This window comes from Beta vulgaris, chromosome 9 (genome assembly GCF_026745355.1).
Source record: "Beta vulgaris subsp. vulgaris cultivar EL10 chromosome 9, EL10.2, whole genome shotgun sequence".
Classification (NCBI taxonomy): domain Eukaryota; kingdom Viridiplantae; phylum Streptophyta; class Magnoliopsida; order Caryophyllales; family Amaranthaceae; genus Beta; species Beta vulgaris.
Window position 1 is genome coordinate 3,070,459 of NC_079210.1, and position 17,968 is coordinate 3,088,426.

The 17,968-nt window shown below is 37.2% G+C and overlaps 2 protein-coding genes across 4 annotated transcripts in view; both read right to left on the bottom strand.

Annotated features, from left to right (window-relative positions):
* Positions 1–258: 258 nt before the first annotated feature.
* LOC104902703 (peroxisome biogenesis protein 7) lies at positions 259–3,805 on the bottom strand. Of its 2 annotated transcripts, none has more exons than XM_057391783.1 (2): positions 2,660–3,805; positions 259–985 (listed from the first exon to the last, which is right to left on the bottom strand). In XM_057391783.1, the coding sequence occupies exon 1, from the start codon at positions 3,633–3,635 to the stop codon at positions 2,679–2,681; it is 957 nt and encodes a 318-aa protein (XP_057247766.1). In that variant the 5' UTR covers positions 3,636–3,805; the 3' UTR covers positions 259–985; positions 2,660–2,678. The 2 variants fall into 2 exon arrangements, with proteins under 2 accessions (XP_057247766.1, XP_010688884.1); XM_010690582.4 differs by lacking the exon at positions 259–985 and adding an exon at positions 1,117–1,461.
* Positions 3,806–5,741: 1,936 nt separating this feature from the next.
* Positions 5,742–17,968, bottom strand: part of LOC104902704 (callose synthase 7) — a 28,628-nt gene continuing 16,401 nt past the window's right edge. Inside the window, exons 29-43 of one of the 2 annotated variants that reach the window (XM_010690584.4) lie at positions 16,791–16,900; positions 16,469–16,588; positions 16,317–16,385; positions 16,024–16,210; positions 15,822–15,933; positions 12,028–12,150; positions 11,038–11,156; positions 10,861–10,944; positions 9,583–9,695; positions 9,280–9,509; positions 7,630–8,427; positions 7,494–7,544; positions 7,026–7,211; positions 6,267–6,530; positions 5,742–6,169 (exon numbers count right to left, since the gene is read on the bottom strand). In XM_010690584.4, the coding sequence (XP_010688886.1) occupies positions 6,279–6,530; positions 7,026–7,211; positions 7,494–7,544; positions 7,630–8,427; positions 9,280–9,509; positions 9,583–9,695; positions 10,861–10,944; positions 11,038–11,156; positions 12,028–12,150; positions 15,822–15,933; positions 16,024–16,210; positions 16,317–16,385; positions 16,469–16,588; positions 16,791–16,900 (2,554 nt within the window). In that variant the 3' untranslated portion in view covers positions 5,742–6,169; positions 6,267–6,278. Of the gene's footprint in view, positions 6,531–7,025; positions 7,212–7,493; positions 7,545–7,629; positions 8,428–9,279; positions 9,510–9,582; positions 9,696–10,860; positions 10,945–11,037; positions 11,157–12,027; positions 12,151–15,821; positions 15,934–16,023; positions 16,211–16,316; positions 16,386–16,468; positions 16,589–16,790; positions 16,901–17,968 lie in introns of both variants that reach the window. The other variant, XM_010690583.4, reaches the window with a different exon arrangement.

A 17,968-nucleotide genomic window follows, 5' to 3' on the forward strand; every position in this document is an offset into this window, starting at 1 on the left:
GGAGAAACAAATCAACTTTTGCACTTCTGAGTGCCATTAAATTATTATCCATCAGTCTCATAATATAGTGCTTGTTTCTTTTTTGCACGGTTTTCAAGACGTAACTTTGACCTATAATATCTTCACTTCTCTATAGAATAAAAAATATAAAAAGTTGACATTATGAAACTACACATTGTTACAAATCTAACAAGATCCCACGTGAATATGTTTTTTTATATATACAAATGAAAATATTCAGTCAAAGATTTTAAAGTTTGACCCACCAAAGATGAAGTGGACACTATAATACTATATTATGGAACGGAGGGAGTAGATACACAAAAGATTGGACTTCTCTCCTCTTTGCAACTCTTTGGAAGATCACATGAAGATTAGTAATTCCATGGAATCAGAATTTTGGTATCAAACTGCAGATTCCGATTTCCATGCCTCATTTGATGATACTGAGTTCCTGTATTGCACCCTTGTTCAAAACCTTAACTCACACACGACCAGATCTTTTGTTCAGTGCAGATGTTGAGTCAGTTCCACATGAACACACTAATCAACACAATAGAAATCGACTAACAGCAGTAAGCATACAGAGAACTATCCCTTCACTAAAGAAAAGGGTTATGGAAGGAATCATATGGTGAACTTGGCTCTGTACTCGTAAATGAGGAGAGATCTAAATGACTAAACCGACATCCTTCCTCCTCAACAGCAGCATCATGACATTACGCAGAAGCTTGGAATGCATTATACTACCTTAAGTATATTCCTAGCTTGAGGGAGGGTTTACTAGTTAACCAAAATTAGTTACACTTGGTATCACTAGGAACAACATCCCCATCATCAAAAGAAATATTAAAAATCATATTAGAAAAAATGAGCATATCATTTTCTCAGAATATCTGCCTCTACCCATCATCTGTCCAAAAATAAGCATCCTATTCTCCTCGTTGACATCAGCATCGCCAAAAGTTTGTTGAGCCAAATAAACCTGTTCAATGAATTTTCAGGAAGAGAGGAAAAGGAAAGGGATGGGAGGAGAAAGCAGAGTCTATCACTGAAGCACCCACCACAATTCTCCAAGTAATAGTTTGTCATCAGAGAATTGGTGGAGAACAAAGATAAACAAGATTTCCAAGTTTAAGATCGAGCTCAAAGCAGGAAAACAAACAAGTAAAGACAAGATATGCTGACAAGCAACTTCTTCAAGGAAACAAGATTAATTCCACAAGGCAATAGAGATGAACATTTAATACCAAATCAGTTGTATGGTATAGACTCCTCTACAATTAATATCTCCTTTCTGTCCAAAGACATTTTCCTCAATCTAAAATTGAGCACTTAGAACTCATTCGCAAAAACAGTTCATTCAGGAGCTGGAACCATTGAGTTTGTATATCTATCAGGAAGATCAATGATATGCCATCCATGCTTGAATACTTGTCATAATAAGGACTGCAGTCGGCCCTGATGACAGCATCTTACCGTGAGAAGGAAGAAAAAAGAACAAAACAGAAAAGAAAAGAAAGAAAAGACAACTTCAATACCAATTTTATCAGGATAAGGCAAACCATAGAAACAAGGAGTCAAAGTCGATGACATAAAGATGTTTTTCAGGTGGACACATCACACTTATAAGACCTCATCAGAGTTAGAAAGTGATATAAAAATTAACCAGTAACCACTATCTTAAGAAAATCATAATTCTTGATAGACCTGAATCTTATAGTAATTGTAGAGGACCTTGGAGACATTATGATTCCTGGTATAAACGCTTCAGACTTCGGACAAGCCAATCAGAGAAAATAGTATTTTGAAATCTTCCCATAATGAAGAATTCATGTTTTAACAGCAACTCAAAGGATAATCTCTCACTTTCATAAAAAAAACCTAAAATGATGACTCCAAATATATATTATTGGCAAAGCTTTCTGCCAGGAATGTCTTAACATCATTCTTATTTCTGAAGCTACTGTTTACTTGATTACTCAGTTTTTCCTGTAGACTAGTAGCATAACTTGTGCAAAACGAAGCGAAAGGTTAAGAAGTGCAAATAGAACAGCCCACCCTTTTTATAAAATAAAATGGATAAGAATAAAAAGGGTAGAAGAGCACTTAGATTAGAACCTTATTGCAGCAGTATAGTATTACATAAACTTACACAGTTAATACTTGAACTTGAAAGTAGCCCAAACACAAACCCAAATTCAGCAATTCCATTCAGCTTCTTCTTAAAATAACTCTAGTACCCTTAATTTTATGCCCTACCTTCCTGATTCTCACAATTTCATACATATTATTCTTACAACTAAACCTTTGAAATTAACCTAAAATTACAATGTTGCCTACAACAGCCTTACACCAAACACTCCATCGACAGGAGCTATTAAGCACTTTATGTATATCAACATTCTTGTCCAAATTTCAGAGCAACAACTAATCACAGCTTTTAGAACTTCATTGAGCTTCCATTTGCGTAACGATCATACACAATATTATATAAATAGATCATTGGAGGACAACCCAAAAAGAAAAATCAACTATTTTCAATTACATCAAATCAATGGTATACATTCAATTATTAACTAATACACCTGTATCAATATCAACAACATTCTAAGAAACAGTAGAAAGTAGAAACACAAGCAAGTACAACATAACATACCTCTTGCAAAAACTGAAAATTAACTAGCTCTAGGATCAGTCCCATGTTGCCAAACATAAACAGAATCATCCCATCCAGCACTAGCCAACAAACCCTCAACAAGCACACTCATATCAATCCCAACAGCAAACTCAGTATGATGATCATACCTCCCAACCAAAGCATCCTCCACCATAAAATCCCACATACAAACAGTCATATCATAAGAACAACTCATAACCAAATTCCTCCGATGCGGCGAGCACTTAACCTTCCTAACAGCATACCCATGTCCAGCCAACACCGCCAAGGGAGCTCTAAAACTCCTAACATCCCAAACCCTAACCGTCTTATCAACCGACCCAGTAACAATCAATCCCTCATCATACTTATTCCAATCACAACTCAACACTTCATGCTGATGACCCGGAATTATCATAGTCGACCCTTCTTCACGGACATCCCAAACCCTAACCGTGCAATCCCCAGACGCCGATGCGAAAACATCCGCATGCCGAGGATTCCACGACACGGAGTAGACACAATAAGCGTGCTCCTTGAAGGTGCGGACACTAGTAGGTCGATCAACAGTCCAGAGTTTCACGGTGTCATCCCATGACCCGGAAATGAAGGAGTCTCGACGAGTGGGGTTCCAGTCGACGGAGTGGACTTCGCGGGTGTGTTCGGAGAGAGAGCGAGATGGGTTTTGAGGAGGAGGTAATGAGAGGTCGTAGAGTTTTAGAGAACCGTCGGCAATGGCGGCGACTAAGAGATTGTCGTGGGATTCAGACCATGCGAGGTCGTAGACGCCGTCAGCGGTGTCGAAGAAGGCGAGTTCGGAGATGGTGGAGGGGTTGGTGGGGGAAAGGTCGAGGATGTGGAGACGGCCGTTGCCGAGGATGCCGAAGTTTTGAGAAGTGGCGACTGCGAGACGGTGTTCGTAGAATGGACTGAATTTTACGGAGTAGCCGTTGAATGGGGTCTTGAACATCGGCATGATAATTGATACTAGTATTAGTATTAGTAGCAGTGGTGGTGGTGTTGGTGGTGTTGGTGGTGGTGGTGGTGGTGTGATGGATAATGGATGATGAATGATGATGGTGGATCGAGAATCGAGGGAGGGGAGGAAGATGAATGGATTAGGTGATGGTTGATGGAAGTCTGGATTCTCTAGAGTTTTTGTAAAACTTTACAAGATAGAGTTGTTTCTAAATCATGCATTTTAAAATTGAAGGATATTGGTGGGAAGAAAAAATTAAGGGGTAGATTTTAATAAGAAAAAATTAAGGAATTTAAAAAAAAAAGAATTTATAAATTATTGATTTTTTATTTAATAATTGATATGGTAGAAGATCCAAACACTGATGATGGGTGGATGATGGAAAAAAATGAAGATGTCCTGTGTGGGAAGTTAAGCGAATTTAACTTATCTAAACTTATTAAATTTGATTTTTTTAATGTGAAAATAACACTAGATTTCAACAAAAAATTTAAAGAGGAAAAAAATTATTATGGTAAGATAAGACGAACTTTTAAGATTAATACACTGCCAACAAAGTCCGGTTTGCACCGTCGTGTGGCAGCGATTGATCCTGCGTGCGGAGTATGTGGGGCTGCTGAAGATGTAGGGATTCATGCTCTCTTGCTGTGTGGTTTGGCTCGGGGTGTGTGGGAGGTGAGTGACTTGGATTATGAGGCTCCCCGAGGCTGTTTCAGGGTGGCTGATTGGTGGGAGTGTGCTTTTAAAAAACTTGACATTGCTGAGGTTGAGTTGTTTCTTACCATTTGTTGGGCAGTTTGGGGGGCGCGGTGTAAAGGAGTGATGGAAGGTGAGTTCTCTGCTCCGGAGGCGACATTAGCTTATGCGAGAAAAATTCATCGGGAAGTGAGTGAGCTTAGTAGCGGGCAGGTCAAAGAGGGAGGTGCTGCGGTGGTTCCGCACCGAAGTACATGGCAACCGCCAGAGGAGGGCTGGCTGAAGGTTAATACAGATGCGGGTCTGCTGGGGGATGACATGGTGGGGCTTGGGGCTGTCTGTCGAGACGAGTGGGGTAGCGTGCGGTGGTGTGTGGTCGAGCAGGCGAGGGTGCAGTGGGAGGCTAGCTTGGCTAAAGCGCAAGCAATTCTGCTGGGGGTTCGAACGGCGAAGGTGAGGGGAGTTACTCATCTCATGGTGGAAAGTGACTGTCTCATGATGGTACAAGCTCTGCGGAGTAAAGCTTCTGGCTCGACTGAATTTTTCCTTATTATTGAAGATATTCTTAATTTAGTTCCTTCTTTTATTGCTGTGTGTTGGCTTTTTGTGAAAAGGACTGGTAACAAAGTGGCTCATTGTTTGGCACACTTCCAACCTGTGGAAGTTGGTAAACGTTTATGGGTGGATGATGTTCCAGATGACGTTGTGTCGATGGTTTGCTCTGATAATATATCTTAGTCCCTTGGTGGATTTCTCTCAAAAAAAAAAAAGATTAATACACTATTTTTGTCTGCATAAATAGTGAAGGAGCGTATCTACTTATTTCAGAAAAACTTTGGAATTAGTTACCACTCTTGATGAGTGTAATGACTATTATCCTCCTCTTCAATCCTCAACTTGTGAAGATTTTTCCTTATCTAAAATATGTATATACTTCTTTTATTTTTTTAAAAAAAATTGCACCAATTGGGTTGGGCATAAAAAAAAGAAGAGAGTGAAGACGGACCTAATGTTCTTAATTATCATAGATAGGCGGAAAAGAATATGGATAACAAGAGAAGATAGAAGGTAGATTTAACCCAGAAATTTTACCATAACATGAAAAGATGCAATTAGAAAAAATTATTCGTAAAGAAAAAAATAGAGGAAGTATAACATAAGGCCTAAGGGATATTATTCTAGCTAGATCATATTTATTTTAGTTACTCAGTACAATTTTGTTATTTTCAAATACTAGATATAGATTATCAAAAACTTTAATTGATAGGAATAAACATTAATTATATGGTATAATATGACATGCTTAGAGAATGTTCCTCATGCTTTTTAAGAGTTCTTTCTTTTTATATAAATAGTTAAAACAATACTTATTTTATTTATCTTGGAGTGTTATTTTGAAGATGAGCATAAACAAGAGTATTAAATAATTTCTTCAATACTAGATCTCCTATGAATTTATACACAAAATTGAGAATATTATTCTTTTACAACAAAGAGAATGGTGCAAAAAAGATAACTAAAACAGAACCTATGTAACCAGACTAGTCATAAACTGGAATATTTCCCACCCAGTTGGTATTAATTCTGATTTCAAACTTTGATGCTTTTGCAATTATCATTTCCTTGTAACATCTCCAATATGCAATTTCACTCTAGTCAAGTGAACTAGTTTTTATGCCCATGATGAAGGTAGAAGAAACCTCTCTCCAGTCCCCAGTAAGGTTGCACCTTCCCACCCCCATCTCCCGCCTGTCTCTGTGTTATGTGCAGGGTGCTGATGGACGAGGCTCTATGTCCAATAAATCTTAGTAGGAGAGTCGCGCGACTTACTGACACTGAACATATGACTAGTCTTAATATTCACATTGCAGAAAGTAAGCTAGAATACAATAGTATAGAAATATAATTCTTGTAGACTAAAAGAACCATTACATATTAATCACCCTATGGGCCTTGCATATTTGGGGCTGAACGATCTTTCCGCCCTGCAAGAATCATAGAAATCTGCAGACCTCTGCTAAATGCTTGGTTGAATAGCAACCTTGTTTGGAACTCGGAAACGAATGGGAACCATGACAATACAGCTATGGGTGTTAAGATTATCAGTCCCATCACATATTCATAGGCTCTGGCAAGCTCCTTAATTGATTCCCAGAACTTTATACCTTTCAACAAGCCCCTGCATGTTTGTCCGATCTTGAAAAGAGCAAGAAGAAAGAACAAGAAAAAAAATCACTCTGTTAGCTCCAGGCTTATGGGCAAAAGAAAAGGTTTGCTAAAGTAAACAAGCATGAACTAATAGAATTAATACTGCCGTATACAATTGGACAATTTCAAACTGGCTAGGCTGCCAGGGTGAGGACATAACTGTTATACTATCTGCTAGAGGCTATACCAACTAACCACTGGAACCTTTTATTTGACCTCCGTAATAGTGTGTGCATGTAAGCAATAGAATTTTAAGTAACACAAAGGAACGAATGAAGCTCCCAATTAAGAAAAAGTTGAGGCTAGCAGGGTGAGGACAAAAGTGTTGTACTATCTGCCAGAGACTATACCAACCACTGGAAACCTTTGATTTGACCTCCGTAATAGAGTGGGTTCCCATGTGTGCATGTAGGCAATAGAATTATAAATAACGCAAAAGGCAAGAATGAAGCTGCCAATTAAGAAAAAGTTGTGTATACTTACTAGAAGCATAGCCCACCCAGTGGGAAAGAAAGCCAGGATAGAAGCAAATAGATCTTTTATGGTGAGGTTAAATACCGCAAACAGCACTGTCATCACTGATACAAAGCCAAGGAATAGAAGTCCCTTCAGAATTCTAAACATCAGCTGAAAATCAGTACCAAATCTCCTCCTCCCCATCGAAACCATCTGCAAACAGCAAAAAGCCATTGAAAAATGAATATCTAGGCAGATTTCCAATTTAAGTAGATTCATGAGCAGAATACAAAGAAATTCTTGTGAAAAAGATAATATATAGAAGAAGCCTATCCTTTGTCAGTTTGTTGCAGGTCACTTGCTGCACCAAAAAGACTAAACCACAATTACCCTTTTCTATACATCCAAGCCTTTGAGTTGCAATATTTTATTCGATAGAGGGTTGAGTCCTAGAGCATGACAAGAGGGGAAAAGGAGATAAATCACGCATGTTACCTTTAAGACAAGAAGAGCAGTACCCATGACCACCCAAGATAGTGCATAGACCTATCAAGAGAAATGCATAGAAGAAAGTCATGAATATGTGACTTGCAGCCATGTATGACAGGAAAACGTTATATAGAAAAGTTACCAAGAAGCTCCTGCTGCCATGAGATATATCAAGATGGTAAACAATCCCATATTGGTAAAGGAAGAAACGGCAAGCGAGGACTATTTCCAAGAATCTCCCCCTCACAGTTGTATGCTTCAGATGTTCTTGTTCTCCATCCCACCACGATTCCCAGCTTTTATCTGTCTGTATACCAATTCCACCACGATTCCCCATCCACCTTTTCCAGTCTGTCCAGTCATCTACAGTCTTTTGCCAGTCAAATCCAGATGGATTGAAGATGAAAGGAGCAAACAACCAAGATGCAACAAGAAACCACATGGACCATGTAACAAATAGGTAGAGATTTGAGCTACGGTATGAATCCCCATAGGCTTGATAAACTATTAAAAGAATAAAAAGCTCCAAAGCCTTCACAAAATGACTTCTTGAGTACCGCCTGTAATTGTCTGCAAATTTTGCATGGAAAATAACAAAACCACGCCCTGTCGCTCGATACTTAGAACCTCCATGTAAGATAGTTCTTCCATAGTAATGTGCCTTTGTCCCTAGCTGGAAAGTAAAGAAAACAGAAGCCAGCTGAAGCTGCATGATTATAAAATCGCCTATTGCTGTACGAAAGCCTCTTTCCAAGCCAATTTCCATGATCATTGGTAGTACTAGAAGTACACCAATTTGAAACATACTTTGTGGTGCTAGAGCCTGCTCAAGGGCCTTGGCTTGATTAATTGTTGCACTCTCAATAATCGACTTCTCAAGCCCACTCAATACCGTGTATAGTCGTCCATACAAAAATATGTATGCAGTCAGAACAGTAACCTGGAAAGTGGGAATATGATGAGATTTTTCACAAAGTGGGAACAGATTCAGCACTGTTGTTTAAAGTATGTATTTTATGCTCATCATATATATTCTCCTTAGCCCACTTGTCAAGGAAATACATAGATGACACGATCTCTAAGTAATACAAGTTCTCATCTATGAAGCAACATTTGCAAAGTTTTTACCACTCCAAGCTTGTGGAAGGTAGTTCCGTTTATAATTTGGTGTGCATGGAGAGAGAAGAATCAACAGATTTTTGAGGGGAAAGCCTTAACACTTCAAGGTTTACATTATATTGTAAGGATTTGGTGTAGTTGGAGTAATGAGCCTAAACACAAGCTTAAGTTATCCTTGATTTTTGTACATATGATCATGCATGATTTATAGATTGAGGGCTTGTGCAGTTGTCTATAGATTCTTTTGGTATGAGTGACTGTAAATGTATTGATGGCATGATATTATTTTTTTAAGCCCTGAAAATCCCTTAGTGTCCTAATATAATTCTCAAATAACAGTTGCAGAGCTTATGCTAGTAGTATTGTCCTTAAACAGATCTGGTGAGCTCACACTTACTTTTTCTTTCTTTTTACTTTTTTTTTTTTGGGGGGGGGGGGTGGAGATTCGGGGCATTTTGTCTAGCAATCGCTTTGAGCATCTCTATTTGGGTCTTTTTCAAATTTTCGTGTGATACTTAATTTTGTTAAGTGCATCTGATGAATAAAGCCCATATTGTGATCTTGATTCCATTTCTCTTTAATTAAATTATATACATGCCTTTTTAATTAGGACAGCACAATATAACAGAGTATATATTAACAAGCACTTCAAAGGATTTTCAGGCCTCCATACCATGCTACTAAAATAGAATCCCACTGTGGTGTAGTAGAATGAAAGCATCCTGTAAAAGTCAAATCGCCGGCCAAGTCGATAAACATCACGGCTTAGTGTTTGCTCACCATTACCATTGGCAACTTTAGCCTCAAAAAGGGATATTTGATTCATTCCCACATCACGTCCTTTCCCTACTTGAATATACTCATGGTGTGTGATGTAACCTCCACGCAAAGTTGAATTGAAACCTATGAAAACCAAGGCATATTAGAGAAGGCTACAAATGTAAGAGCTCTGTTCTTGAAATGCACAAGGACATACCTGAAAATATGTCCTCACTCAGGTTAATGATTTTTGAAGCTTTGCTGAGTCCTCCCCTAGTTATGTGAAACAATCTGTCGAATATATCAGGATGACCGTAATGGAAACGTACCCTGTTCATAGATGACAGCATTAGAAAGTTACCCAAAATAAAGCAGAATTTCTATGTTATATTGCATGATTGATGAGGTAGAAACCAACAAGCCATTTAAAAACAAGGGAAGCACAAAGGTCTGGCTTGACTGGAAAACAAGACAGCCTTTTATTCCCTGGTCATGTAAGGGTAATAATTTAAAAAAGCACCATAGACAGGTCATGTTAGTCACATAATCTCACATATGTTGAAAGAAAAATGGGAATTTTTACCAAATTTCCCCAAGGTTGAAGCAAATTTACCGTATAGTCCTAACTTTTCAATAAGGCACCATATATCCCTGAGGTTTGAAAATTTTCATCACTTACCTTCAAATGACTTTTGGATGTTGTGTAACATTTTGATGTTTCTCGATGCTTGATGATTGTCTTTTGAGATTCCTAGCGTTATTTCATATGTTTTGGGGTAGATTAGTTTTTACACACTGACAGAGGGTTCCATACCTCTATCTGTCAAGTCGTCATTCATGGAGTGGTGAAAACTTTTCAAACCTCAAGGGCATATGGTGCATTTTGTTTTTTGAGTTTGATGTATTTTGTCAAACATCGGGGGCATATGGTGAAAAAATTCCAGAAAAGAATCACGAGTTTAGATTGTTAAAGCATCTTCATTAGAAAACTTTCTAAATAATGATCCGCCAAGCTGATGACTGAGCTGACGTATTAAACAGGAAGTTAAGTAACTTTCCTTTGATATGCTGCAGTTGTGTTATGATGCTTCTTATTTTGTGAATATGCTCGTCAAAGGAATGTGAGCATCCCTCATTTTTACATGTACATCCATTGTTTATTAAACCAGTTTCCGTTTCTATTTCCCACCCATCAGAAGAACATGCAACAAGACAGCCTCAACTTAAAGAGAAAAAAAAAGGCCACAGGTTTAGATTTAGTCAATCAATTTTACTTTCACATTTTTTCCTTCAAGAACATGGTCAAAGCTTTTTAAAGTCAGCAAGGCTTGTTGCCATTGTCAGTTCACGAAGTTGAAAATGCAAATTGTATCGGCTAATAGACTGCATATCAGAGGATATTTAAACCATCACATGAAAGTATAACATGATCAAAACTTAACCATAGTTCAGAATATGCACAAGGAACAAGGCCAGTAAGCAAAAGCAGTGCTACCTCAGAGGGTTGGCAAGGACTCGCTGACCAATAGTTACAAAGCTAGTCTCCTGATTGGACATGAACCATGCTAGAGATGAAACACTGAAATTTGAAAGCAAACAGAATTACAAACAATATTCCAATTTAATGTACTTATGAGGAGCCCATGGTCATAGAAAAAGGTGGAATACTGACCTTCCTGTGAAGATATGCTCCCTCAAACCTAATATTGTAGGTTTACGACGCTTACGACGTGACTTTTGAAACTCTTGCAAAACGTTTCTCATTTTAAAAGCTTCTTCAAAGTAATTATCCTGTGATACAACATCATGACAGATCTCATGAATAAAAGTTCAAACATCTTAGCATATTTTCTATTTTTACTATATCAGCGATATGGAGAAATATTCCACTATGTTCTGTGTCCTCTACTTAACAGTATATAAAAAGAATCACATTATAGCTGGTCCTGTTTTAAGAAAAAAAAAGAAGATTTATTTACTACCCATCCAGGTTTAGATCCACTTTGCTAGTTCATAAAAATTTCTGGACAGAGTATTCTATAGCTGTGATATTGTACTACACATAAATAGTCTCCCAAAAAGAATCTTTCCCCTTGTTTCATGCGTCCAAATGGTTAGACACTTAGACCTTTCTGTTAAATGCATAAGGTCAAGGAAGATAACTAGAACAAACAGACTATGAGCTTATCGTATTCTTACCACCCCTCCAGGATCCATGTGGTTCGTAGCTAATTACCTGAAGAAATCCTCTGTTGTCTAGGAATACAATGCAATTTCTATCCTATTTCGCCCTCCTCTGTCCTCTACAAACTATAAGTCGTAAGTAATTAATTCAGCCTATATCCTGCTTTCCAAATCCCAATTAAGTGTTGGGACAAAAACTAACAACTAAACAGATGTTCTTCTCTAGTCTCTCCCTATTATTGTTTTTCCTTTTTATTGGGGGAGGGGGGGGGATCTTGGACTCAACATACCCCCCTCCCCATAATGATGTCATGCTTGCTTTTGGTACTCCAGAAAAACAAATTTTGATTGAATCTATATTTGCTCAATGGTTACACCCCCAGTACCCTCTCTCTACCCCTGTGCAGATCAGAGAACAGAAGGAGGAAGGTCCACTCATGAGTGAATTGTTGCAAAGATAGTAACAATCAGAAGTTACCTGATTCATGTCTATTGTCTGTAGGGCCTCTCCACGTGTGAAAATAATGGCATGATTTTGGTTCTCAGGCTTGCCTTCACCAATTTCTGTTGGTGGACCAGGAAGCTTGATGCGATATATTTCCTACAAATACATGAACCATGGGCCATCAAAAAGATGTTACCAGCTAAAACATGATACTGGGACAAAACCAACAGATAAAGATACTCAGTCAACTAAAATTCTTTAGCAATCAAACAATCTGGCCGAGTCCATTTCTCAATTGTAGAGCCCTCTGTGACTTGAGTTACAATCACTTTTTCATTCACAATGACCTCATTGGAGGTCAAACAAAAACACAGAATCATAAGCCATTATGCATTTTTGAAAAATATAGAAAAAAGAAGGGATTTTATATGGATAAGCTAATAATAGTAGTATCCATGAAACGTTACTAGTTGGAATTAATGGATTACATGCTGCCAATCCACAAAATAGCCTAGTATTCTCTTCAAGTTTCAGCAATATGTTGCTTTCGATGATGAAGAAACTATGTACAGCTAAGGGTACCCTATTTTTTTTGGTGGACTAACTATGTGTTTATTGTAATTACAACAACCAATTATTATGTAAAACATTGTTGTTACATAACTAATAGAAATATTAACGCTGGGTTATGGTGAGGGTACAATTTAGACACATTGTAAAGTTCGGGGGCACTAACTGGAACTTTTTTTATACAAGTAAAAAAGAATTAGATTAGAAAGACACCACGGGGTGTCACCCATTTACGAAAGGGCTGATGACAAAAAGCTCAATCCCTCAAGCTATCATGGATCAATTTATTCTACAAACTCAAGGGAAGTCAAGTGATGCTACTTACTAAAACTTAAACTTGACTCTAGCTATACAAAAGTCTTATTAATAAGAACTTGAAAGCTTCACGAGAGGAAGCTAAACCCTAAATCCATTGGTTTATTTCCTCCCATGTGTACCACCAAATTGCCAACGAAATCCAAACCTCAGCAAGCAAACAAGAGGACAAAAGCCATCAAACCAAAATGTATTCCTCCGAACCATTCTCTTATTCTAACTTACAGAAGGACAAAAGCTTGATGGCTCTTTGGCCTCTTGTTTGCTGGACCAGATAATGATAACCATGAAAAAGAATGGTTAGTTCCACAAAACCAAAAAACAGAAGTCTTTTTTCTTTAAAGAGGTACAACTAGAAATTACTATTTCTTTGTCACAAAATTGACCATGGATCAATGCCCTCTACAACCAGTGACAAAAACAAAATATGTCCATGTACCAGCAAGTTATGTTTCCAATGGCTGCAGATATGACGTGTTGTCAATAAACTCATATGAGAACAGAAAGCTAAGTATTTCACATATCAAGATATATGGTTAAGCATATTCCCAACGAGCAGAATTACAGTGGCTATCCATGCAAATTCTATCGTAATTCTGATATTACAAAACGGATTGAGAATCATCCCCTTCCATCCAAAGGGGATTACAGGGCTCTGACGTGCCTCTTGGGAAAAGGAAAATAGAGCTTACATGACTAGCTTGTGTGGTATTGACTATACAGAAACATCAGCTCTATGCTTCCTCGTAGTTATTTTGTCAAATCCTTTTTCTCCTCTCTTCCTATTTTGCTGACATTCTAGCAGTTCCCGACTAGTTAGGGTAAAGGCTAGGTACCAGTGTTGAACAATTCAGGGCTGTTTGGTTCAGGGATCTCAAGAAAAGGGTAAACGGAAGCATAATTTCCTTTTCAAATGTTCGTTTCACCACTTTAATGGAACCCTTTTCCCTTTTGGTAACCTCCAAACTCCTCTAATTTAATTACCCAACACCCCCAAGGTTTTAATATCCCTATCCTCCTTTACTACCTCCTCAGTTCTCCCTCTCTCTCCTCTTATAGAAAAACCCTACCACCAACAATTTTTCACTGACAACTCAACTCACCACCATTGGCTACCAACAGGGTCCACTGCCAGCCAGAAGTCCTCCAGATGCCGGCAAACCAACTTCTTTGACAACCACGGTAAGTTAACTCTTGAATTTTCATCCTCTCTCGTGTTCTTCTTTGCTTGTTTCTTTTATTTATTTTTTGAAAATATTTCATCATCATCTTCAACCTTCCTCCAACATATAATTTTTCATTTCTCTAATTACCAGATCTGTTTCACATTTGCTCATTTTTGGCTATTTTTTTCTGCTTTTTGAGCTATACTTTGATGAAGCCTGATTTCTTTCAACCTTTCGTATCTGTTTTTTGTTATTTCAATTTATGCCTTTGTTTTATAATTATCTGATTTTGGGCACCATCTTGTTTTTCTGCTTTTTTTATTCTCTTTCATGCTATAATTTGGCTTGCTCTGTTTTTACTTTTCATAACCCCATTATCAAAGTACATCAGATGTTTGCAATAGATTTGACATATTCATTCCATGTTCTGCAGATTTGTTGATAACATTATCAAATTTCTTTATTTCTAGCTTCTAGATACATATGCAACTTGTACAAGTGTGGATATGCTGTATAGTTCTTTGTTTATTTTCCTTCTAATTCTAGATAAAAGTATTTGCTTTGCTGATAAACATATTCAAACTTTTCTTCTATTGTTGGCTACAAATCTAGAGCACATATATTTGTGGGTATGAATTAAGCAGATGATATGGTGTTTACGTTCTTTTCTACAAAATGGCTCGTACTCGTCTTTTCTTGAGAAGGAGAAGAGATTTGGACTATATTCGTTTCGTCAATATCTTAAGTTCTTAACTAATTGCATTTGAAATCTTTTTTTTTTCAACTCTGTTATTTTTGTTTTGTACCCAAATGCTTTGTGTTTTGGACAAGTACTTTGTGGCTTTATAGTTGGTATGTACAGTAATTGTCAAGAATTCGTATTTCGGACTCTTGATCAATGAAGTTTGATTATATAAATAGGTTGATCATATGAAACAAGTTCAATCATATAGGTTGAAACAAATTATCACGAAAACAGGTCAATTCCCTTCTTAACCAAACAGTCACAAAGGAATTAACGGATGTACCATGCCCTTTCTGGGACAAAACCAAACAGACAGAGGAATTCACTTCTTTCCTTTATCCTGGTATCCTTTTTGGATTCCTTTCCATTAACCTTGTGCAAACCAAAACACCCCCTTCATTCATGACCACCCCTCTCCCTTCAAAGAAACACAATCAGAAACTTGTGGATGGATACATGGTACAGTGGTTTAGCTTTGGACTAGTTGAGCAAAAAGAGTAGATAATATGTTCCCATACCTGTTTCGCGTACAAAGAAAGCACCCCATCACAGGAATCAATGCTAGGTACATATAAATCTCTAGAACCCCAATTTCAGGGGATCTAACAATAAGCTATTCTTTCCAGTATTGATAATGGTTTCAACTAATAATATTCCACTGGTTTGTTTCCGTTTCTGGATAAACTTTTAGTTTACTATACATGCTCATCCACTAGACCCTATTGTATTCAGCACAAGGTCCCTAAGGGCATCAATTAGACAAAAAAAAAATATCATCTTTCGGCCAAAAATATGTGGATATAGCTTTCCTAAGGCACAATTGTAAGCAAAATTCTGGAAGCTTTTTGTATTGTTCTTGGAGTAGAATTAACGACTATGGTTGTGCATGATAAAAGCAAGTGTAATGTTATGCAGTTTCATGTTTCGCTCTAGTAAAAATCCTCTAGCTGCTTTTTTCCATGTAGCTGCAAGAATAAGACAACTTAGAAAGACTGATGAAGATATGAGCAACATATCTAAAAGCTCCGTACCTCATCCAGCTTGTCACCACCTTTGACAAGAACAGAATAATAGACCTTCTCAGATTTTCCCTCCACTTTCTCCTCTCTCTCATCTATGTACGCAACGCGCAAGGATGGATACCTGTAAGCTTCTTGTATTATTAAAACATCTGCTGCTGTCCAGTACTCCTATCACTACTTAAAACTACAATTTACTCATAAGATAACTTACGTTAGCATGAGATTCAGAATGTTATTGGCACAGCTTCGATCCCGAGCATCACTAGATTTTTTCTGATTACCATAGACTTGACAAGAGACGACATAGGTGAACTTCAAGTCAGTGAGTGCTTGAGAATAATCAAAAATCTTCTTATGTGCTTCACTTTTCTCAATGGTTCTGTAGCCACTAAAGATAGCTGCCAGGTATAAGAAGAAAAAAAAAGATAAAGAGTATTCATACAAAATGAAAGCCAGTAGCGATAATTCCAGAAATAAAAGGGAAGGCATAGAAAACTAATATACCCTTATCTTCTGCATATTCCAAGAAGCATTGAAGGTCCAAAGCCTGACGATAATACATCATTCCTCTAACTAGAAAACACAAACAACGTAGCTTGAGTTACAGCTATTAAACTCTTAAATGAGATATATAAGGATCATAATGCTATGCACACCTGTTCTAGAAAGTGTTTGCCCTCTATAAGATACCCAGTGACGAGTCAACTCCTTGCTATCTTTGCTAGCGTATCCTAGTTTTGGATCATTTATTCTTTCATAAAAGTTACTCCATTCATCTAGAGAGATCCCAACATATAAATTGCATCAGAAGACATAAACTTATAGAGAAACTATAACAAAAGACAAAATATTAATACAACAACAGCAACAATAACCATAAAGTCTATCATCGTTGGCACGATAAAATAAATCACAATATTCGCAGGTTCAACTTCACCATTCAAGAGACACTCAAGACTGTTAGAAAGGGCATCTGACCTGGATAAATCTTCTGCAGATAGAATAATGTTGATATACCATCCTCGTTTTCCTCATGAAGCTCCTCCCATGAATACAGAACATCTTCTTTGTAATAAGGGGTCAAAACACTATCATATGCAGCAGCAAATATTAATAGTTATTTTATTGTAGAAAAAGAATTAACAAGGATAGTTATTTTAAGATAAAGGAACACAAATTCGTATCAGACAATCTAACCCAGTCAAACCACAATTAATTAAATAAACAACTTAAAAAGTTGAAAAGAAAACAGATAAAAAGTTAGTGTATGTAAAAGTTATAAATTGAAAATATAATTAAAAATAAAATTAAAGATAACATGGTTATATAGAGAATATTTAAAAGGCAAGCAAATTAGCAAAATACATTAACAGTTAATGGTTTGATAGATCAGACGATCAGCTAAAATAAATAAAAGAATAACCTCCACCCCCAAAAGAAAGATATTCCTTGATGCACTTTTTCATTTTAGTTCAAAGATAAAAGGTTCAAGCATTAAGAGTTTCAATTTTTCTGAAGAGGTCAAAGCTCACAATCTCCTTAAATATTGTACTTCACTTCAGCTTTCATGTCACCTAATGGGGGGTTTCTTCCACGCCCTTCCTAAAAATGATTTATAGTGCGACTTAGATACACTTTTCTTCCATTTCTACTTCTCATTAAGCATTCCTTGTCTTACTCAAATTCTCTCTCTTATATTAGATGCAATTTCAAAACAGGCAATATTAAGCTAATGGAAGGGACCTCCTAGCTTAGAAGAATGTCTACCTCATGTACCCTATTCCTTGATCAGATGCATTTATTATTGATCATATACTTTGTGCACGAATGCAAGTAAATAAGATTAAGCCTCAAAATGATGAATCTAAATCATACTTACCAGATCAACTAAGCATGGTTTATAAATTAGTGCATGTATAAGCACATAAGATATATGGTTATACTGTTAAAAAGTATCTTGATAACTTTCAATAACAGCTCCCTTGCATTTTCCTTCTAAATGTTCCCGATATTGAAGTGATTTGGTTTATCAAACTGGGAAGAAGAATGGCTCCCTTCTCAATTTCTGATCTACATCCAGATAAGGGCAAACAGATCTCTCACTCATTCCCTTCGAATTTCCTCATCAAAACACACCAGTAGGATAGGAGTGACAG